This window comes from Pagrus major, chromosome 11 (genome assembly GCF_040436345.1).
Source record: "Pagrus major chromosome 11, Pma_NU_1.0".
NCBI lineage: Eukaryota > Metazoa > Chordata > Actinopteri > Spariformes > Sparidae > Pagrus > Pagrus major.
This window is the reverse complement of record NC_133225.1, coordinates 25578380-25597556: the sequence shown is the minus strand read 5'-3', so window position 1 is coordinate 25597556 and position 19177 is coordinate 25578380. Positions and strand designations below refer to the sequence as shown.

Sequence of the window (19177 nt, the reverse complement as noted above, 5' to 3'; positions counted from 1 at the left end):
CTTTTCCATAGGACCCTTTCTTTCTGCTCTGTTTCTGGGCTGAGGTAATCTATCCTTACAACCGCAAATTACTTGAGAAAGCTCATTAAGATGACTGTGTGGTATTTTAAGGTGCACTGTTTAACAGCCAGAGTCCTAGGGTGCAAGGTTTCCATCTAGAACCAAAGCTAACCAGAGGCGATTGGCCAAGTGTGCTACTTGCAATTATGTCCATTTTTCATAATAATGTCATAATCCTTTCCTTTGCCATATACAGTGACTGATCAGCTGACCAATGATAATATATGAATTTGATATGAATAAGAACTCATTTTATGCTTTGATTAGACAAAAAAAAAAATACAATGAGTGCATGACATAGCAATTCTTTGGTCTGGAAGGCCTTTTTCACACCACACGACAGGTGCAGCTTACTTTAGAGGTGGAGAAGCACACAGCAAGGAGTGACAATAGTGAAAATATTTATATTCCAATTAAATACTACACCAAGTCATTTCACTGATTAGTTCTCCCTCTCTAGCTGAAGGTGGACATATTTCACAAACACTGCAAGTCTGCGTGAATCAACTTACTTAGAAATTCCCATAAAAACTGTTTTTTACGACAGAACTCAGTGTACAGGAATGATCTTTTAAAAGTTGCGAGCTAATCAGTAAACTATATATTCCCCATTTCATGTCTGGTGGCGTTGAAAAATATCACACAAGGCATGACAAACTTGGAAAAAAAATGACAAGGCTGGGCAATAAAACCAAGATGATGAGTACACACTGTCCAAACTCTCCAACATCATTCATGCCCAGAAGCTCAACCCTGGCACAGATGACAGGCTCACTCCCCTCCCCATGCAAAGCGAGAAGAAGGACGGAGGGAGAGAGAGTACGAGAGTCTGGTGCTGGGCTGATTCAGCAGGATGCTAAATCAAACCCAAGAGCATTAATTACAACCAGCATTATCAATCAGAGCAAAGTGTGCGCAGGGTTATAAAGTTTAAGATTGATCAGACTGACGATCCATCAAAAACCTGTGATGGCCATTGTTGGCTTTCTGCTGATCAGCTAAAGCTCTGCACCACAGATGGAGAACAAGGCAGGGTGTGGTATGGAGAGGGGATTGGGGTTAAATGGGTTGTAGAGAGGGGTGGGGGGTGGGGGGGGTATGTCATTTGCTCACTGCTGTGATTTGTTTGTTCAGGAGAGGGAGGGCTTGAGGGGGATTTGGGAGGAGGTAGGGTACAGAGCTAAAACATAGTAGGGTTTAATGATCAGCTAATCCCCCCCTCCTCTACTGAGAGGGCAGTATATAACACAGGGCAGCATGCTGCTCTCACATCATTTAAACAGCAGGGAAGTCTAGGTTATAGGCAGGGGGAGAGAAAAGACTGTTGAGAAAAGAACAAAGTAGGGGAAAGCAAGAGCAGTGAAACATTGTGTTAGATAATATTCCACAATCTAGGATTGTACAAGAAAGTCGTGATGAAGCTGTTTTGCCTGTTGCTGCTGCTAGTTAGTTCCACTGCTGCTGTCCCTCTGGAGTCCTCAAGTGGAGAAAAGTACCCCACCGTGCCCTCCCAGGTCTTTGCCACAGCACCAAGCCCAACCGAGGCAAAGTCTCGCTTTGCCATGCTCGATGATGTTCGTCTACTTGCAAACGGCCTCCTTCAGCTGGGCCAGAGTTTACGAGAATTTGTCCACAAGACCAAAGCCCAAATCAACGACATCTTCCAAAAGTTGAACATTTTCGACCGCTCCTTTTACCAGCTTTCAGTGGTCACGTCTGAGATCAAGGAGGAAGAGGAGGAGCTGAAGAAGACCACCAGTTTCTTGAAGGCCAATAATGAGGAGATAAAGAACTTGTCGTTGGAAATCAACTCTAAGATCAACAGCATCCTGCAGGAGCGCACACAGCTGCAGAGCAAGGTGGGGAGCCTCGAGGATAGGCTGAAGGGACTGTCGCAGAGCATGGTTCCTGTTGACCAGCTTAGTGAAATTACAGCGCTCAAGGTAAGCAGCTCATACGTGCTGAAGCAATTCCTTAGAGTTCCTTAGAGTTGGCAACATCAACCTATATGGCACTTAAATTATTGCTGGACAATAATCAGAAAGAACAATGGTCCCCAGAGTAGCCTATGTGGTAACATATATCTATTGCTGGAGTACTGTAATGATTATTGATTTAAAAAGTTTGTTTGTCACATTACTGTTTCATTGAGTCAACAGCTGCCATTTAAAGTGTAAAATACAGCACATGCTTAAGTAAAATAGAAAATAATGGTTTTACTATGGCATTTTCAGGATGTGATTGAAGCTCAAGAGAAAACAATAACCAATCTGCTGAAAGCTGTAGGGGAGCAGCATGATCAGCTTGACAACCAGAAAATGAAGATTAAAAACCTGGAGGAAAAGGTAGACAACTGTTCGACAAGGTTTCACTATGTTTTTTCTTTAAAGCCCAAACATTTGCCATCATTAAGAGTCTAGTTTAGTATTTAAAACTATCTATGCAATTTCTGATTTCTATGGAAATGGAATATGAAAATGGGGAGGGAAACTCTTCTAGGGTTGACAACATAATTTAACATTGTGGATTAATTTGCACTCTTTTGCAGATAAGCTATGACAGCTTTCAAGACACAGTTGATAAGTCAATGGATTTGGACCCTGCAGTTCCTGATATGTTTGAATATCTGACAGTAAACTCAAGTGGCCTGAACACAAATGGTAAAATTAGCAATCAGTAACTATAATCAGTTATTCAAGTGTGAAAGAATGAAATGTCTGAAACTAAAAGGGGAATGCAAAGGTTTTGGGAAATTTGGGTGCATTCATTTTGCTTTTCTTCATTGTGTTTCAGACCTCCCTGTGGACTGCAGTGAGCTGTTTGACAAAGGAGAGGCAAACAGTGGAATCTATGTTATCAAGCCAAACCAATCTGAGCCATTCAATGTTTACTGCGAAATGGGGTCAGGTGGGTGAGACTAAAGAAATCCCAGGTCTAATTCAGAGTGTCAAAAATGTTTCTGTATTCAAAAGGCTTTACAGAAGGATCAGAAACCAAAATGTTATCAAGCGAGATAGTCAAAGAAACAGGTTTCCCAAAAAGGCTGGAAATGGGGTGGATATCCCATTCACATTATCTATGACAAGGTAGCTTCCCCATCATTGTGTAAACTTTTGTATGACTTGAACAACAGAAACTTGATATGATATGTGTTTCTAATCAATTGTATAGATGGGGGTTCAACTGTCATCCAACGCAGGGCTGAAGGCTCAGTGGATTTTGACCAGACATGGAACAAGTATGAGACAGGCTTTGGAGATATGGAAAGTGAGTACTTTCTTCAGGTACTACTAGCGGTTGTGGTATTTGTCCTTCAGGGAGCTGAGTCTCATTTGCTGGAAAACTTATGTAATTCATTCTTTTTATAGTTATATTTATCACAAAATAATAAAATAAAAAAACACCTGAAGATAGAACTGGAGTACTAGACCATTTACAGTGAATACCATGTCAATTCCACACTTTTTTGGTGAGAGGAGAAATCTTCCTGCAAGTACTTCCTGAAGGCCTCGTCATAGGAAATAGTAATTGCTACATATCAGCCCTGAACTGACAAAGTGACTTCATGTATTGTCTGATAACACAACAAGTTTTGGCAGCTCTCCTTGCAGACATCACTGACACAGACAGCTGCTCAAAGGTGCAGCAACGCCTTATCCTAAAATAGTGGCTCCGGCAGGCACGAATTTTAGTTGAAAGGTTCTTGCGCAATTACCTACCTAATGAATATACCAGCGTGATTCAGCAATCCCCCATAAGCCAAAGTAAACAAGTGCATAGACATGCATGCCTGCTCTGATAAAAAAAAAAAATGGTGGTCTCTAAGCCTATTGGACGCAGAGTAGAATGTGATACATTTCTGGCTGAAGTTATGGTAGATAAATTATAGTAGAAAAAAAATTCAGTGTCCAGGAATTTCCAAGGAATGAAACGTAGTCTAAGACCTTTTGTAATTCCCTGTTAATGAAAAGATGTAATGGTTTTCTTCCCATAAGAGATATCCTAACAAGACAAAAACTGACTGATGTGTTATGCAGATGACTTCTGGTTGGGCTTGAAGAAGATCCACAGTTTTACACAGCAGGGAGTTTACATCCTGCGTATTGATTTGGAGGACTGGAAGGAGGAGAAGCACTGGGCAGAGTATCGCTTTTCATTGGAGGGTCCCTCCAAGGACTACACCCTTCATGTCAGCCATTTCTCTGGTAACCTGCCTGATGCCATGACCAACAGCACCGGCATGAGATTCTCCACAAAAGACAGAGATAATGACAACCACCGAAACCCCAATTGCGCTCGCAATTACACAGGTAAACAGTTTGAAAAACATTCAGAAAGGCATTTTATTAAGAACAACCTGTAAAGACCAAGCGTTGTTAATACAACTTATGTCTCTTATCCTGACTATTTGGCAGGTGGTTGGTGGTTCAATACCTGTGGAGAGACAAACCCTAATGGAAGGTATTTGTGGTTGAGGGCAAAAGGACGCTCAATGAGAAGAAGGGGCATTCACTGGAAGCCTGGCACAGGACCCTCATATTACCTTAAGATGACCAAGATCACTGTACGACCAGCCCATCCGACTGACAGCTTCAACTGAACCCTAAAAGTCATTCCTTCGCTTACAAAACTACATTGACCTCTAATGCTTAGCCAAAAAGTTCCATAGCAGGGGAAAGTGAAGTAACACCGACAGTTTAAATGTCTACTACACCAAATTCTTCATTTATCTGCAACATTAAGCTGAACGCTTCCGAACAACTTTTTTAAAGGCTGGTGCTTATCAACAGACCAAAAGTGTCACAAGGCAGAATATGCTGAGCAGTTGCAATGATGCAATCATGCCATGTAGGTCATTAACCTTCTGAGTCTGATACAGCAGGGACAGTAGAATTGTCATTATGCAACATCTGCAATCACTTGCAAAATAGACATATTGATCCACGTCAGTAACCTGATTCAGTGCTCGCTTCATAATGTGTGTGTGTGTGTGTGTGTGACAAAACAGTGCTGCAGTAGAACGACAGAAAACTATATGAAGAAAAAAACAAAGCAACTTGAAAACTGCAATTGTTTGGTTATCTTGCCAGTAAATTTAAATGTATTTGACAGCTTCTATGTTAGCCATTTAAACTTCATAAAATATATTTTATCTTTGTGATGTGAAACTGTTGCATGTTTCTAGGAGGTTATTACATAATGCATGCAAATTATATAAGTCAGGGTTTCAATAGAAACACTGTATCTCCAACATCTCAGAAAGTGTCCATATTGGTGAGGGTTTTCTTCTAATGAAAGTCATGCAATTTTTGTCCTGATATTTTACTCTTGCTTCATCCTTAGTTTCCTAGAATATAATCTACAAAGTGGGGTCAACGTCAGCAGTAAAATACAGTACAAAATATTGAAGATTCAATGCTTTGGCAGCATACTGATGAGGTTTATCCCTTTGTTTGTTTTATGTTTTTTTTACTCTGTAAAGTATTTAAACTATGTTCATACTATTATCTGATTTATGCTGGTATTGTTAGAAAAACAAAATTTCCTCATACTTCTTATGTTATTGAGTCATATTGACTCATTGTACATTATCAGAACATAACCAACTGTACTGTAAATGAGCCTCATACACGTCACCCTGACAAGTAGCTATGTGCTCCAACAAATCATATTTATGAAAACAAAATAAAAATCATGACCAAATGACTATCTAACATGACTACATTTTTGACAGTGTGTTGATCTATAACTTTGTACTGACCCAAATAAAAGCCAAGATATCCACTTGATATAACCTTTGTAATACATGTAAGATGAAGTACTGACTGACCATTAGAGATAAGACAATATATTAATTCCATATTTAAAAGTATGTGCCCTATAAATGTTATTCCATATTGCTATAATCTGCATATATACAGTGACATCTGTGATAGTTCTAAGTATAAAACAACGTATTACTTTTACAGCTCAGGGCCTGTATCCCACTGCAGCCTATAAAAACAGGGTTGCTTGATAAAGCTTATTAACCTTGTGTCACTGTTCCGGTTCAGTGACCTCACTGAGTATACCTGACATATACTGAGTAGTCATAGATAAGAATTTTAAACAATAAGGATTCAGAAAATAATCCCAAATAACTTTCTTTTTGCAATGCAATGATTAAAAATGGATAAAGAATACAAATGCAACATTATGATTTCCTCTCATCCACTTGTCCTGGCTTTCTGCGGTGGATCAATTAGTTCTGGCATTAGTTAATCTACAATAAGAAGGCGACTGGTTATCTGTGGACAAACATGGTCTGTGGTAGCAAGACCATGTCAGCAGCAATGTGAGCATAGCGAAAACACCTCTCCAATTGACCTTGACAAAAATAGCACTTGTTCAGATGGAATATGTACGCAGTGCACCGGCAGACAGAGGTGAACATTAACGAACCAGTGTCTGTCATCACTGAACGAAGCCTGAATAGAAGCCTACTGATTTCTACAGGTTGAAGATGTGTTCAGGCTTTAAGTGACAACTCAAGTGTATGTTTGCTTCAGGCTCATGAAGAATGTGGCATTTTGCCTATATTTACCTTTATTTTCTAGGAAGTAATCAATGTAACACTCAAAAAACAAAACAACAGCTGCTAGTGTTAGTAACCCTCTGTAGTCCTTGAAATACTGCCCAATATTTGTACAGGTGTTAATCCACACATCAGCTCATGAAGCAATGCCAGAATGACCAGTAACATGAAAGGGCTATGTTTAATCGATAGTTGTTTTAAAAAAAAAATATTTAAAAACAGCTTGTATTTTTGCAACCTTTTGAAAGGTAATTTGGAGAGAAAGCTTCCATTTGACAAATTGATATTCTCTCCAGACAAACATTACTACACTCAAACTGAGCTTTTAACATTCAAATTGTGTTTTTCTGTACCTGTATGTGGTGTTTGGCACATAGACGTCCCTGGCAGGGAATTCCAGGATCTCCCTGGTGGGGCGTACCCGGCTGTCTGGGTAAGGTTTAACCTGCATGAGGTCAGGGGTCAAGCAATAGTGGGGGTTCTCTGGAGCTGGAGAAATGTCCAACTTCAACTGGGCTGTGGTGATGGTAACATGTGGAAAGGGAGGGAGAGTTTACAGGGAGGTAGAGAAAGAGAAGAAGAGATATACAACCTAATTCAAGGGAATCATGATGAAAAACAAAGATGAACATCAGATTAACAACTAGCAAGAAATCAAAGAAGGCTTGCTCAATGTTTGTACCTGTGATGGGTCTGAGTCTCCTCAGTACTGAAGAAGGTCTTCTCATATCTGCTAGGAACTTGTACAAGTCTTCATCACTCAGTCTGTCCCCCTCCTTAAACACACATGTGCAGCATAAAACAATTTAATTAAAAAAGACAAACAGAAAGCAGAACACTATATGGTGACCTAGAGCATATATTACGGTTTGTCTGTATGACAATAAGTGCATAAAATACATTTATTTCAGATTTGTTTGTGTGTTACGTGACCTGTTTGAAGAAGTTGGTGATGGTGAGTGTTGCAGGTCTAAATCCTGTCAGACTGCATGATTCGTCTCCACTGGTAGTCCTCTCCAGGGAACGCCTTCCCATGATGCTCGAGTTCCTCCGCTCTGACCATGAGCCTTTTCTCTCTGCACACAGCCAAAACAACACTGGCATTTTAACATCTTCAATTCTGTTTATTGACAGATTTTTCTTTTGGGGAATGATACAACCGACTTAAGATTAATCCCATGTTTCTGTCCCATGTGAATATATGTATTTCTCTGATATGCCCATCAACAGAAGGCAGCCACCACAGTCAGCATCAAAGATATCTTGTGAGGTTAAAGGTTAGACAAACACCAAAGGTCCAACTCAAAATATCACCAGGGTCAATATGGCTGGATACTTCCGGTGTTTTGCTCTTTGTTTATGTTTACCTTTCTTACTTTTCTTATTTGCTGTTGTAAAGTTGTTTTTAGATAAAGATTTAAAAGTGTGGTAATGTACTGACATGTCCACTAGTCTCATGCGTGACTGGAAGGTCTCTGTTACAGTCTCTGTCCCGTGATAACTATATGTGACATTGAGGCAGTCAATAGGTAAAAGTGTCAAAACATTAACCAAGGTTTTCTGTGTCCCCACATTTTGACTGCAAGCGACTTGATACTGGCATACATACTGAATGTTTACATTCACAATCTAAAGGGTTTTGTTAAAAGACAATATCAGACCTGAGAGGCTCATCTCCAACTCTGTATCTCTCTCAAGGCTGCCAGCACTGTTCACAATGTTCATCAAGTGGATGGCGGTCCAGGCAAAGGGCATGCGGTAACGGCCAAGGCGTTGGCAGAACTGCTCTGACTGGCCGCGAAGCTTCTCCAGCTTCTCTTTATTCTACAATAAAAAATGTATTTACTTGATTTACAATTTATAAAACAGCGTATAAACTATATTAAAGTTTACTTATTCGTTCTTTCACTTAAATGGGATTATACACTGTGCAACATTTAGGTGATAAAATGGGTAGCACTGCCAGGAAAAGGACTGCAGATCTAAAACAGATCATTTGGCATACTGGATAAAAGAGAAAAATACTTATTAAGTAAATATATAATGTATTAGCATTATAAAAACACACCTGAGACAAGCCTCTATATCTTTTATGTGCTATTCAACAACTAATTCTCACTGATCATACCTTGGCAGCATCTGACTCTTTGAAGACCATGTAGGGCTCAGCACACTCTCCAATATCACCTTGCTGTAGTACCTTTTCCAGCTGGTGACAAAATTCACACTTTTAGTCACCATCCTCACACACAACAATAACAGTGATCATACAGAAAGACTGACTGTCAAATACGAGGCAGTTATATTTAAATTACAGAACTGGTCTGCACTTAAGATGACACCATCTTCTGCAAATAACGTTTGAAACAGTGGAGGTTGTGTTACACAGCTACTCTCAACATCAAATTTGCTTTTTGGGTGGAGAGAGAACCCGTTTAACATTGCATTGTGAGTATTTTGTAATGTTATTAGGCTATCAAGTTTCTTCAAGTACAGTGAAAGTGCGTATTTCAGGGTTGAACCTACTTCGTTTCTAATGGCTCACATAACATGTTTTGCTGCCATAAAGGATGATAATAATAATAATAATAATAATAATAATAATAATAATAATAAAAAGAAGAAGAAGAAGAAGAAATAATAATGAAAAAGGGTGTCAAAAACATCTCCTGAGACGAAGACAGACCAGAGCTAAATCATCTGTTACTGTAATAAAACAGACAGGCTACAAGGATAAGGATTCTCTTCTTGGACTAACAGAATCTTGTGGAAACTTTCCAACAACACTTGTCTGAAAGTGTTAAAAATACAATATGGTCTTTTATTTGCAAAACAAGACTTGACAAGACAGAGGAAAACATATCATAACTGTCTGACCTTAATGACAAGGAAGACATCCTGGGAGGGGTAAGTGATGGAGAATATAGCAGAGCGTGCCAGCGTGGAGATGGCTGCTGTCTGAATGTGTGGACGCAGCATCCCCTTCGTCTGCTCAGAGTTTAGGTCGAAGAAAAAGTTCTCTGATATCTGAGGGAGAGAACAATCACACAGGTAATTACATGACATAAATGTATTACCATGGCCACAGCATCCATTAGTATTTAAACATAATTCCTGAGTGAATGGCTGTGTTACTGCAACCTGATTTCTCTCTCATGGTGGCTGACAAACATGATAACATTTCAGTGACAAATTACCCACTTGTAAAATAATGGAGCTCCTCTGCAGAGCAATATATTTGAGACATCCACTTATCAAGGCAACTGCTACCCTCTAGTGTTTGTCAGCTAAAGGGGAATGGAAAGAGCCAGCAGTGGATGGTCTTCTTCAGATAGATACATAGTTCCAGTGTATGATTTAACTGCATTCCTACAAGCATAACAGGGCCCCAACATAAAATTTTATAGTCCACTCATCACATCCGCTTTGGCCTCCCAACAATTTTAATGGTTTGCAGAAGTGACCCAACAACTCAGGGCTGAGGAGGCACTGTGGAAAGCATAACAGCTTACCTTTTTCTTTTCCTTGACATCGTATAAGGCCAAACTAGCAAATATGGGTTCAATTTCGATCTCGAACCTTCAAGGGGAGAGAAAAAGAAGTGGGTCAGCAGAAAGGCGCAGTTAAATAAAAGAGCTAAAAGGCTTTTTTTCTGAAAAAGGCTGTCCACCACTTACTTCAAGGACAAGCACTTGACGAGTAGCCTCTGGCCAAAGTGTTCTTTAGGTACTTCAGGCACACAGTGGCGCTCAATGGGCTCTTCCTACACATTCACAGAGAAGATAACATACACAAATCAGTAAAAAATTATCAAAACAACTACATTTCTGTATGTCCATGCTGTGATGAAAAACACTCAACTAACTCATGCAAATGTATTAATTACAAAGAAAATTGCTGATATCCTTGAACTGGTTTTAAACACAAAGATTAACCAATGAACACAAAGAACAGTTAATTGGCTTATTTGTACCAAGTAACTCAAAAAGGTTTTACGAAGAATTACAGGATTTACATTGCATATGGAATGATGACAAGCATAAAAATGTTCCAGCCTGGGTAAAGGGGTACCTCATCAAGGGCTGGGTGCAGAGCAAAAAGTTCTCGGTGGCGGTTGGCCTTGCGCTGCTCTTCGTTGTGCCTGTCAATCTCCTCATTGGGGGCACGGTCGAGGAGGTGAGGGAGCAGGGCATCGGGAAGGGAGTTCTTCAAGTCAAAGATGCTGCAGGCCCAGCTGCCGCGTGGGGTGTCATCTATGGACATCGAACGCCGCTTCAAATCATCCTACGGGACAAACGATACAAAGAAATGAGTGCCACAGGCAGACCAACTCACATGCGCAGCAATTAGGTAAACTCTTATATAAAAATATAAACAGTTATCCAAATATATTCATTTTGCTTTATCTGGAATTCGGAAGATGAGATCAAAGATGAAGAGAAATCAATGTTTCAAGACTGAATGATTTGGTACCTGGTCATCCTGGTAGTTACTGTTGTCTGGCATCTCATCAGCCTCAAACACTTGTTTGGGCAGGCCTTTCTGACGCTCCTTCTGCTTGTCCAGAGTGTTGGGGTTAAAGCCTGTACCAAGCTTGTGGTATCTGAGGGAGCAAGCAGTAATTTAGTCATTACCATATTCTTAATGCACAACATAGTCATAATATTTTTACAGCTATATTCCCGATTTTGAAAAATTAACCAGTAAACTCAGGTGCTGAAAAACATTTTAAAAAATCCACAAAGTGGAGCCTTACTTTCTGTTGACGATGGCCCAGTCTTCTGTGTAGGATCTGACACAGTCTCTGACATGAGCATCAGTGTCCCTGCAGTCAGACAGACTCAATCAATCAAACAAGCTTTATTTTAATAGCAGGAGTCAGACTTTAAATTAATTAGTCTAGGTGAGTAAAGATGACAGGCTACAAGACTAATGTCATTTAATCGTGCTGGTACCACACATAGTGAAGAACACTTCTTCTGACATACCAGGAGCCGGAGCTACAGTGAGTAACGACATCAAGCCCACAGGTCATTCATCTTTAAACATGTGGTGCAACTTTTACAACAATTTAAAACAGCAACAATAAAGAATTATAGACCACATCACATTGCAGAGATACTGTATACACCTTGCTTTTTCTCATGAAGCAGTAGAGTGACAAATCAGCATTGCTTTACAAACTTTTGAAAAAGCGTCCACCTTTTCCTGAAGTCAAATTAACCTCAAAAACTCAAAAAAGTTTAAGAGATAACAATATTTAAAAACGTAAAAATGATAGAAACAACTGCAAAAACACCATTCTTGATGATGGATATGATTAGGTTAGATCAATATATCAAACTTCCCGTGAGCAGCGCGGAAAGCTAAAGAGTTAGAACTGCCTCATGGCCATGTGGCGTACAATTTAAAGAGAGTGACTTGGCAAGTGACAGAGTATTGGAATCAAGTGAATAGTGAGTTGGACAATGGAAATTAAATGTGGAACTAAGTGGTAAATCAAAATGCAAAAATGGTCACCCTATAAATTCTAAATTTAAGAAACAGCACTCTTACAATAATTAACCACTATTTCCAATTGAGAAAAGAGCTGTCAGTTTCAATTATTGATTCCACTTTTGATTCAGGTTTTTATCATAATAGTTTCTAATTCATCCATGTACTGACTGTTTACTTGGTTCATACATTCAAGTTACTTAATGAATGTAATTACCATATTTAGTAATTTAATAACAGAATATGAATATTGAATATAGGGATCAATCTATCCAAACAAAACTTTGAATCCCTTTATTGACTGGTTAAAATAAATAACTGGCTTTAGAAACACTTGTTAGCTTCTCTAAGTACTATACAAAAAAACATCACAGAAGATATGGTGCGAGACTGTACTTTACTCCACACTTGCTACTACCGCCTACGGTATTTCAACCACACGGCAGACTTACCCTTCTTCTGGGACGGCTTGCGCCACTGTGCGACATTCCCTGGGTGTGTAGATGACCTCAATATCATCTGGAGGAAACTCAATCAGATCTCTCAGGGGACCTGACTCAACGATGGGAGGGTGAGTGATGAGGTATTCCTCAAAATCCACTGGCTCAACCGCCTCTGTGAGGGGAACCTGGTGGGCGATGAGGAGGAGGGAGAGATCAGAGAGATGGGAAAAGTTAATTAGCTGTGAAGACACAGTCAGCTGTTCAGTTCTCCTGTCTGCACCTCTTCTTGTTTTTATTGTACATAAACATCTTGGTAAAGTCTTAAAGTCACTAGTTTTTAGTGAAGGCTTCAGCAAATTGATTCCCCACACAACCTCTGAGGAAAGCAGCAGAGTCATGGGTTATTAGTCTATGAATCTGCACCAAGTACAGCACCAACAGGTCAAATATATGAGGTAATTTCTGTTATTTCTGTTGAGACAGCAGTTCCAACTTATGGATCATCTTTTCATTCCAAACAGGAAAATCAAGTAACCAGATTAGTGTGCTACTTCAAGCTTAGACTAATGGTTTCATGGATCTTAGTCTGCTTCTAAAGTGATGAACCAAGGGAGAATTTTCATTTCAGCAGGTTCAGTTTAACTGTGAATGTGTGTGTGTGTGTGTGTGTGTGTGTGTGTGTGTGTGTGTGTGTGTGTGTGTGTTTGTTTGTCTCTCTCTTTCTCTCTCTCTCCCTCTTGAGGAATTTGAACACAAATACCTTTCACAGTTTAATTAAGAGCCAACTGTAGCCTAATTAAAGAGGAGGTGGGGAGTATTTGCTGGTGTTCTGGCTCAGGGCTGCTGATGGTCAATTGGCACTTAGCCTTTAATAAACATACTGTGTGGCCTCATACACTTGTTAACCTTACAAACACTGCAGCAGTGACTGGATGTGGTGAGCAGACTATTCAAATAACCACCAACTCAAAAGATAGAGAAAAAATGTCTCAGGTTGCAATATTGTGGTACATTTAAATTGATGTCAGCAGGTATTGCTATTGTTAAAATACTGCATTTGCTTGGCAATACATTGTCTAAAATTTAAATTACATCTCTAGCCTTGTCAATCTGCAAAATAAACTTTAAATAAAAACTCTACAGTTACATATTAAGCTACAGCAGTGAGAGGTGACAGAAAAGGGTGTTATAAGTTATTCAGGGGAAAGTTGGTTGTTGAGTCTTATTCCAAGGTCATGAAATACCAACATTTGGCTTTGGTGGGTCGGGCCTGCCACCAACCAAAACCGTCCGTATTTTACGACCTGGGATTAAGAGTCATTAATCAACTATCTTCCATAATGCAATAATAAGAATCACAAGACCTAGAAAATATATAACACGGAGTACAGCAAGTTGTTTTTCAGACAGCCCGGCATGTGATTTCCTTATACAAAATACATTAAAGTGAGCAGACAGATCATCAGCTCATGTCCAGATGGCTGTGTGCCGAATTGTATTTGTCCAAATGTGAAAAATCAACAGTATCTCAAATGTTGAGGGCACAGACACTGACACTCTAATTTAGTCTGGATGTCTGACGTTTTCAAACATTGCACTAGCAGCAGCTGTCACACCAGCATGATGATCCAGGATAGGATGTCAATGATATTTCAAACTCAACAGTCTTTAGGACTACTCACTGTGTTGGTTGTTGTGGTCCCAACGTTGAGGTTTTTGAAGAGTTGTGGGGAGCCCCCATACTGGCCGGCTATCTGTTTCCTGACCTCTGCTGCCACAGTCCTGCAAGTGGAGGAGAGACAGGTGGAGAAAGGAAGAGAGTGAGTGAATACATGTATGTGCAATGACCCACAAACTAGACATAGCTGGCTTAGTCGTATTTACAGCTGAGAATCACAGGGAACAATATAATGCTTTAACATAATACGTGTTTTGGGTGTTGTTTTTTAATCACCTTCTCTTACATTGAAAATGTGGCTAATATTATGCAATAATATTGTATTGTGAAATGTGCTATGATTTCAATCTGAAGTGACGCTTGTGACCAGACTTCCTGCTATTCGACTAAGATATATTCTTGGATAAAGATAAAGATAAATATTAGACAACCCCCCTTCATACTGCTGTCAAAGATGAGGCTAATCAACATTGGATATTATACTTGTTGTCCTTTAATGATTTTCTCTTTGCGTCTCTGCCCATAGTCTCATTGTGTCGCCTTAGAGAGCATCATATATTACACCCAGACAGCAAGGAAAGAAATAAAAACCTCTGGACCCCAGCGGTCAGCACAAGGCTCTTGGTGTTCAATTGATACACAGGTCCTTTAAATCACAGTAACCATCAAAACCACTCAGAGACCTTTGCCTTGAACAAAACAACAACGCAGCAAGTAGCCCAAAGTGACACAAACAAATAACAAATTAGAACCAAGGCTAGAGGCTAGACACTGAAGACTCAAGGTTAAGTTACACAGGTAACACATCGGCTACAAGGACCCAACAATTATGTTTAACCATGCTTTTTCATTACACTCTTCTTCATAACCATCAACTTGTGCCATTTCTCTGTCTATCTGTGTTCTCAGTTCTGACAGCAAAACCACAATAACTAGTTTCAAAGTTATTTTAAACTCTTGGTCATGATTACAGTAATGATGACCAAGGATTAGGTGTGATTCAGTCAACGACGTCGCAAAACCACAAACATCTACAGCGAGTCTGGTTTCCCAACAGCCACTGACTGTCATGCTGAGGTCGTTACTGTTTCATCATGAAAAACTGTATACAAACAGAAATGATCCTAAGCCTGAGGCAATGTTGCAAAATAGAGGTTTAGGCTTATCATTTTTACCAGGAAGGTAAAATGAAAGCTGCATTCACGGTCCAACTTGCCATCTTAAGATAACATGATAATGTACAGTGGAAGAGCTCCAATGGCCTCTGCAGTGCAGCGTTGTCACCACTGGAGAAAGGCAGAAGCACTGAACCGGCAAACACATTCCACAGTCGTCCCCAATGCCTCTTACCAGACCTTTACTTAGCACTGGTCACTGCACAGAGGAAGAACTTGATTAAACAAACAGCCTTTATGGCTTTCTCTTCAAGATGGCAACAACAATAATTTCCCAGGAGCAAAATATACACTGGTGGCAACTGAAGATCATACTAAGCAAGCCATTCAATTGAGGCATGTGATGTAATCTTCAGGGCAAAGCCACTGGCAATTTTAATGACTACATTTGCAACATGTGACACAAGCTAATGTACTTCGATAACTAAAAGTCAGCATGCTGAAACAGGTACAAAAGAGGTGATTTTCCACTTCTAAATGAATAACATGAGCAAGGTCAAAAGTGTCCACTAATCTGAGAAACAGTCAACAATTCTTTAACCTTCTTTTTTTCCCAAGGAGGTTTCACTGAGATACCTACTGAGGTTTCACTGAGATACCTACTGCCCAAATCATACAGCAGATACCATATTGCACTAGACTTGCAGAATATAATGCCATCTGATAAAATGGCCAACAATAAATGTGCATCTTGAGGGCTGTAATCTTCATTTTTGTTGAAACTGTCAGATATTTATTGCCTTCCCTCTATTTGACATTTTGAGGCCATAGTTTGTAATACTGGTGGTAATAGGTTGCACTACATTTCAAGGTGTACAGTATATGGTTTCATTGTATATGTTTATCTGTTAGTTTGTTAGATACCAGGCACCTCTGTCTCTCCCTGTGCAATTAACCTGCCATGAGGTAAGGGAATGATCAATCCATTTAAAATCAATATGGGAACTGGATTTCCACTTATTATTATTATAGCACTAAAAACTTCAGAACCTTTAATTTGGGGGAATCATTTACCTGTAGTTAAGTGAACTGAGCTCAACTAGATTAAAAACTATACAATGGAAGAGAAAAAACATTTAAGGACGTGTGCATGGCTATCTATATAGTTTTAGACATTTAAGAAAATGAAAACCAAAGTGACAGCACACACTCCTCCTTCTCCAAAAAATCTAATATCATCTTGATAATCTCTCCAGATGGGTGTAAAATCTTCTTTCATCCAGTAAATAAGTCTGACAGTGGTTTAGAGAAAAACTGAACCAACAATCACGTAATTATTATTGTTTTGGGCTAAATTATTAAAATGACTTGGCTGTGAATAAGTCTCTGCAACAATGACAGTAATTAAAAAATGTTTGTGTTGATAGCTGTGGGAGACAATAGTTCATCTATCTATCTATGTATCTATGTATCACCTGGGATGATGGTATTTGACAGCTAGCACAAAGCCCTTTGTTAAAGAGATTACTTTGATCCGTCTGAGGGGCGGAGAAGAGATCATAATATCGGTATCTGATAGCTGTTGGGGGAGACTTTTGTTCCCGGTCTTCCTGTATTACAAATATCTTCTCTCTCCTGTCAATGGGCTCTTGCTTAAAACATAACTCTACAAAGTTCAGTCACATCTCCTCCAGTGCCAGTACTACCTAGCTGCTCATCGTTAGCTAGCTACTGTAGGCAAGATGGCTAGCTAACTGTCCAAAATTAACGGTTTTCAATGAACGGCTCGTCCCTTTGGGTGCGGATAATAACTGAGCGCCTGACTCTTGTTTTGCCAGAAAACATTAATTACAACCATAATATATCTCGCTCCTTTGTTCGCATTCACTGGAGAAAAAGAGAGCAGTAGCTCGCTGTGTCGCTTTCTGTCTGGGTGGGTCTGAGCATCTTTGCCGATATGGCTAACAAGCGGCTAGCTCGGAGCAGCCAGGCTGTTCGGTTGGCTGGGCCTCCTTCACAGGGTTCCCTCAGCAGTGGTCTGAGGGAGACCTACATACAAGCGACGGGGTGCTCGGTGTGTCTTTTACAAGCTCGTTTCGGGGTCTAAAGTCTTTACCTGCTGATTTTCTGGGCGAAGGCGCGGCGTTCAGCCATGGCAGTGGCCGCTGATGTGCTTTAACGAAATTCCCAGGCAGGCAGGCTGCAGGCAGACTCCGCTTTCCACTCACTCACTACGGCCACAGGGAAAACAGGAGAATGGGATCATTACCGTAATGATAGTATTGGTGTGCAACAGAACACACCCTATAAAAAGCCCCTGCGCACTGCACTGTGTGGAATAAAGCCAGGACACACCAACAGCTGGACAGTTATATTTACCCAGTATTAACCCCATTAAATTTAATCTATCCAGATGCATTGTTACTGGATACAAATATAGAACAGGTGGAATATGTTTTCATTCTTATTGTCCATTATTTCTCCTTGAAATCTGGTCACTTTTTTATTTTTAGCCTTACACTTTATGTTCCTGCAGTAAATGTAATTTTGGAAATACAGCCTTCAGATCTTTTGCCCCATTTATCTGGCATAATTTACAGAGTAGACGGAAACTTGACACATCGGTATCGATGGGGCAATTCAAACATTTGGATAGTGTGACTGTTTTACATAACCTTTTGTGTTATTTTATTCTTTTTTTATAATTACACCAAAGATTTCTTAGAATGCATATTTTTCATGCTGCTGTATATAATAATTGTACATTTTAATCTTTTCCTATTTTATTATTATATTTCTGTCATTACCATTTTAATTTTTGTTTTTACTTATTCTGTTTGATTTGATTTGGTTCTCACTTGTAAATGAGATCTTGATCTTAATGTGACTTCCTGATTAAATAAAGTATTATATCATCTGGATTATTAGACATGCCTTTTTAGACAATTCAAAATAACAGTGGTGGAATGTAACTAAGTACACCTGCTCAAGTACTGTACTTAAGTACAAATTCAACGTACTTGTAATTACTTGAGTATTTCAATTTCTATGATACTTTATACGTCTACTCCACTACATCTCAGAGGTAAATATTGTACTTTCTAAATTCCACTACATTTATCTGATAGCTTTATTTACTCTTTACTTTACAGATGACAATTGTTTATACGTTTTCTGTTTCGGTGAAAACTATGTATCTCTAAATGTGTTGATTTTGAATGATTGTGATAAACACAAGGATTGAGTGTTATTTTATGGGTAGAGAAATTCTCCTTGAATCAGTTTTTAGAATGGTGTGATTCTCACAGGACAGCCACGCTACAGACATATGATGATCTTATATGTTATGATGCATTGCTGTAGATTAAACTAATCAACATTATATGAAGTAGTTACAATGAGCTCAAACTTAAACATCTACAAAATTAAAATGCAACACACACATTAATGCAGCAGTAAAATGAATCAAAAACATTAGATATACTTATTCCTGATTTTGGCTGGTTCAGGCACTTTAACTGATAATTGATTTATGATGTGTGACGTAGCCTTACAATGATGTGCCAGTCTTAGATAAATATGTAAACGTATTTTAAGATAACCATAAGCATACCACTGTAATGGAAGCAATGTGGCGGGGGAAATAATTAGAAGTTATGTGATGAATGGCATAGCTGTGGCATTTTTCGTCACCCTGCCTTTATTCAACAAACATCGCTCGTTTTGTCGCAAGGAAGAACCCAAACAAGCGGAGTATTTATTCAAAACAGAGTGAGTGGAGGGGAAACGGCTTAAACGCCGCCCGCTCGGA

General features: G+C 39.4%; 2 protein-coding genes across 12 annotated transcripts in view; one reads left to right on the top strand and one right to left on the bottom strand.

Annotated features, from left to right (window-relative positions):
- dock7 (dedicator of cytokinesis 7) overlaps positions 1 to 17604 on the bottom strand; it is a 50549-nt gene extending 32945 nt beyond the window's left edge. For all 11 annotated transcript variants that reach the window (XM_073476991.1, XM_073476992.1, XM_073476993.1 and 8 more), the window contains exons 1-14: positions 17483 to 17604; positions 14256 to 14355; positions 12583 to 12758; positions 11391 to 11459; positions 11108 to 11237; positions 10706 to 10918; positions 10312 to 10397; positions 10147 to 10213; positions 9512 to 9661; positions 8763 to 8843; positions 8296 to 8458; positions 7568 to 7710; positions 7317 to 7410; positions 6988 to 7150 (exon numbers count right to left, since the gene is read on the bottom strand). In XM_073476991.1, coding sequence (XP_073333092.1) covers positions 6988 to 7150; positions 7317 to 7410; positions 7568 to 7710; positions 8296 to 8458; positions 8763 to 8843; positions 9512 to 9661; positions 10147 to 10213; positions 10312 to 10397; positions 10706 to 10918; positions 11108 to 11237; positions 11391 to 11459; positions 12583 to 12758; positions 14256 to 14355; positions 17483 to 17520 — 1673 coding nt within the window. In that variant the 5' untranslated portion in view covers positions 17521 to 17604. The remainder of the gene's footprint in view (positions 1 to 6987; positions 7151 to 7316; positions 7411 to 7567; positions 7711 to 8295; positions 8459 to 8762; positions 8844 to 9511; positions 9662 to 10146; positions 10214 to 10311; positions 10398 to 10705; positions 10919 to 11107; positions 11238 to 11390; positions 11460 to 12582; positions 12759 to 14255; positions 14356 to 17482) is intronic.
- Positions 1329 to 5774, top strand: angptl3 (angiopoietin-like 3). Its single transcript, XM_073476590.1, has 7 exons — positions 1329 to 2003; positions 2295 to 2405; positions 2609 to 2720; positions 2854 to 2967; positions 3232 to 3327; positions 4098 to 4370; positions 4476 to 5774. Exons 1-7 carry the CDS (start codon positions 1476 to 1478, stop codon positions 4658 to 4660), a joined length of 1419 nt encoding a protein of 472 aa, XP_073332691.1. The 5' UTR covers positions 1329 to 1475; the 3' UTR covers positions 4661 to 5774.
- Positions 17605 to 19177: the final 1573 nt, after the last annotated feature.

What these genes read in the sequence shown, in the direction of transcription:
- angptl3 (XM_073476590.1), top strand. Translation starts at nt 1,476, where the DNA reads ATGAAGCTGTTTTGCCTGTTGCTGCTGCTAGTTAGTTCCACTGCTGCT. An exon ending in TTAAAAACCTGGAGGAAAAG is followed by an intron (nt 2,406 to 2,608) that starts GTAGACAACTGT and finishes ACTCTTTTGCAG; the next exon opens with ATAAGCTATGACAGCTTTCA. An exon ending in TTGCGCTCGCAATTACACAG is followed by an intron (nt 4,371 to 4,475) that starts GTAAACAGTTTG and finishes ACTATTTGGCAG; the next exon opens with GTGGTTGGTGGTTCAATACC.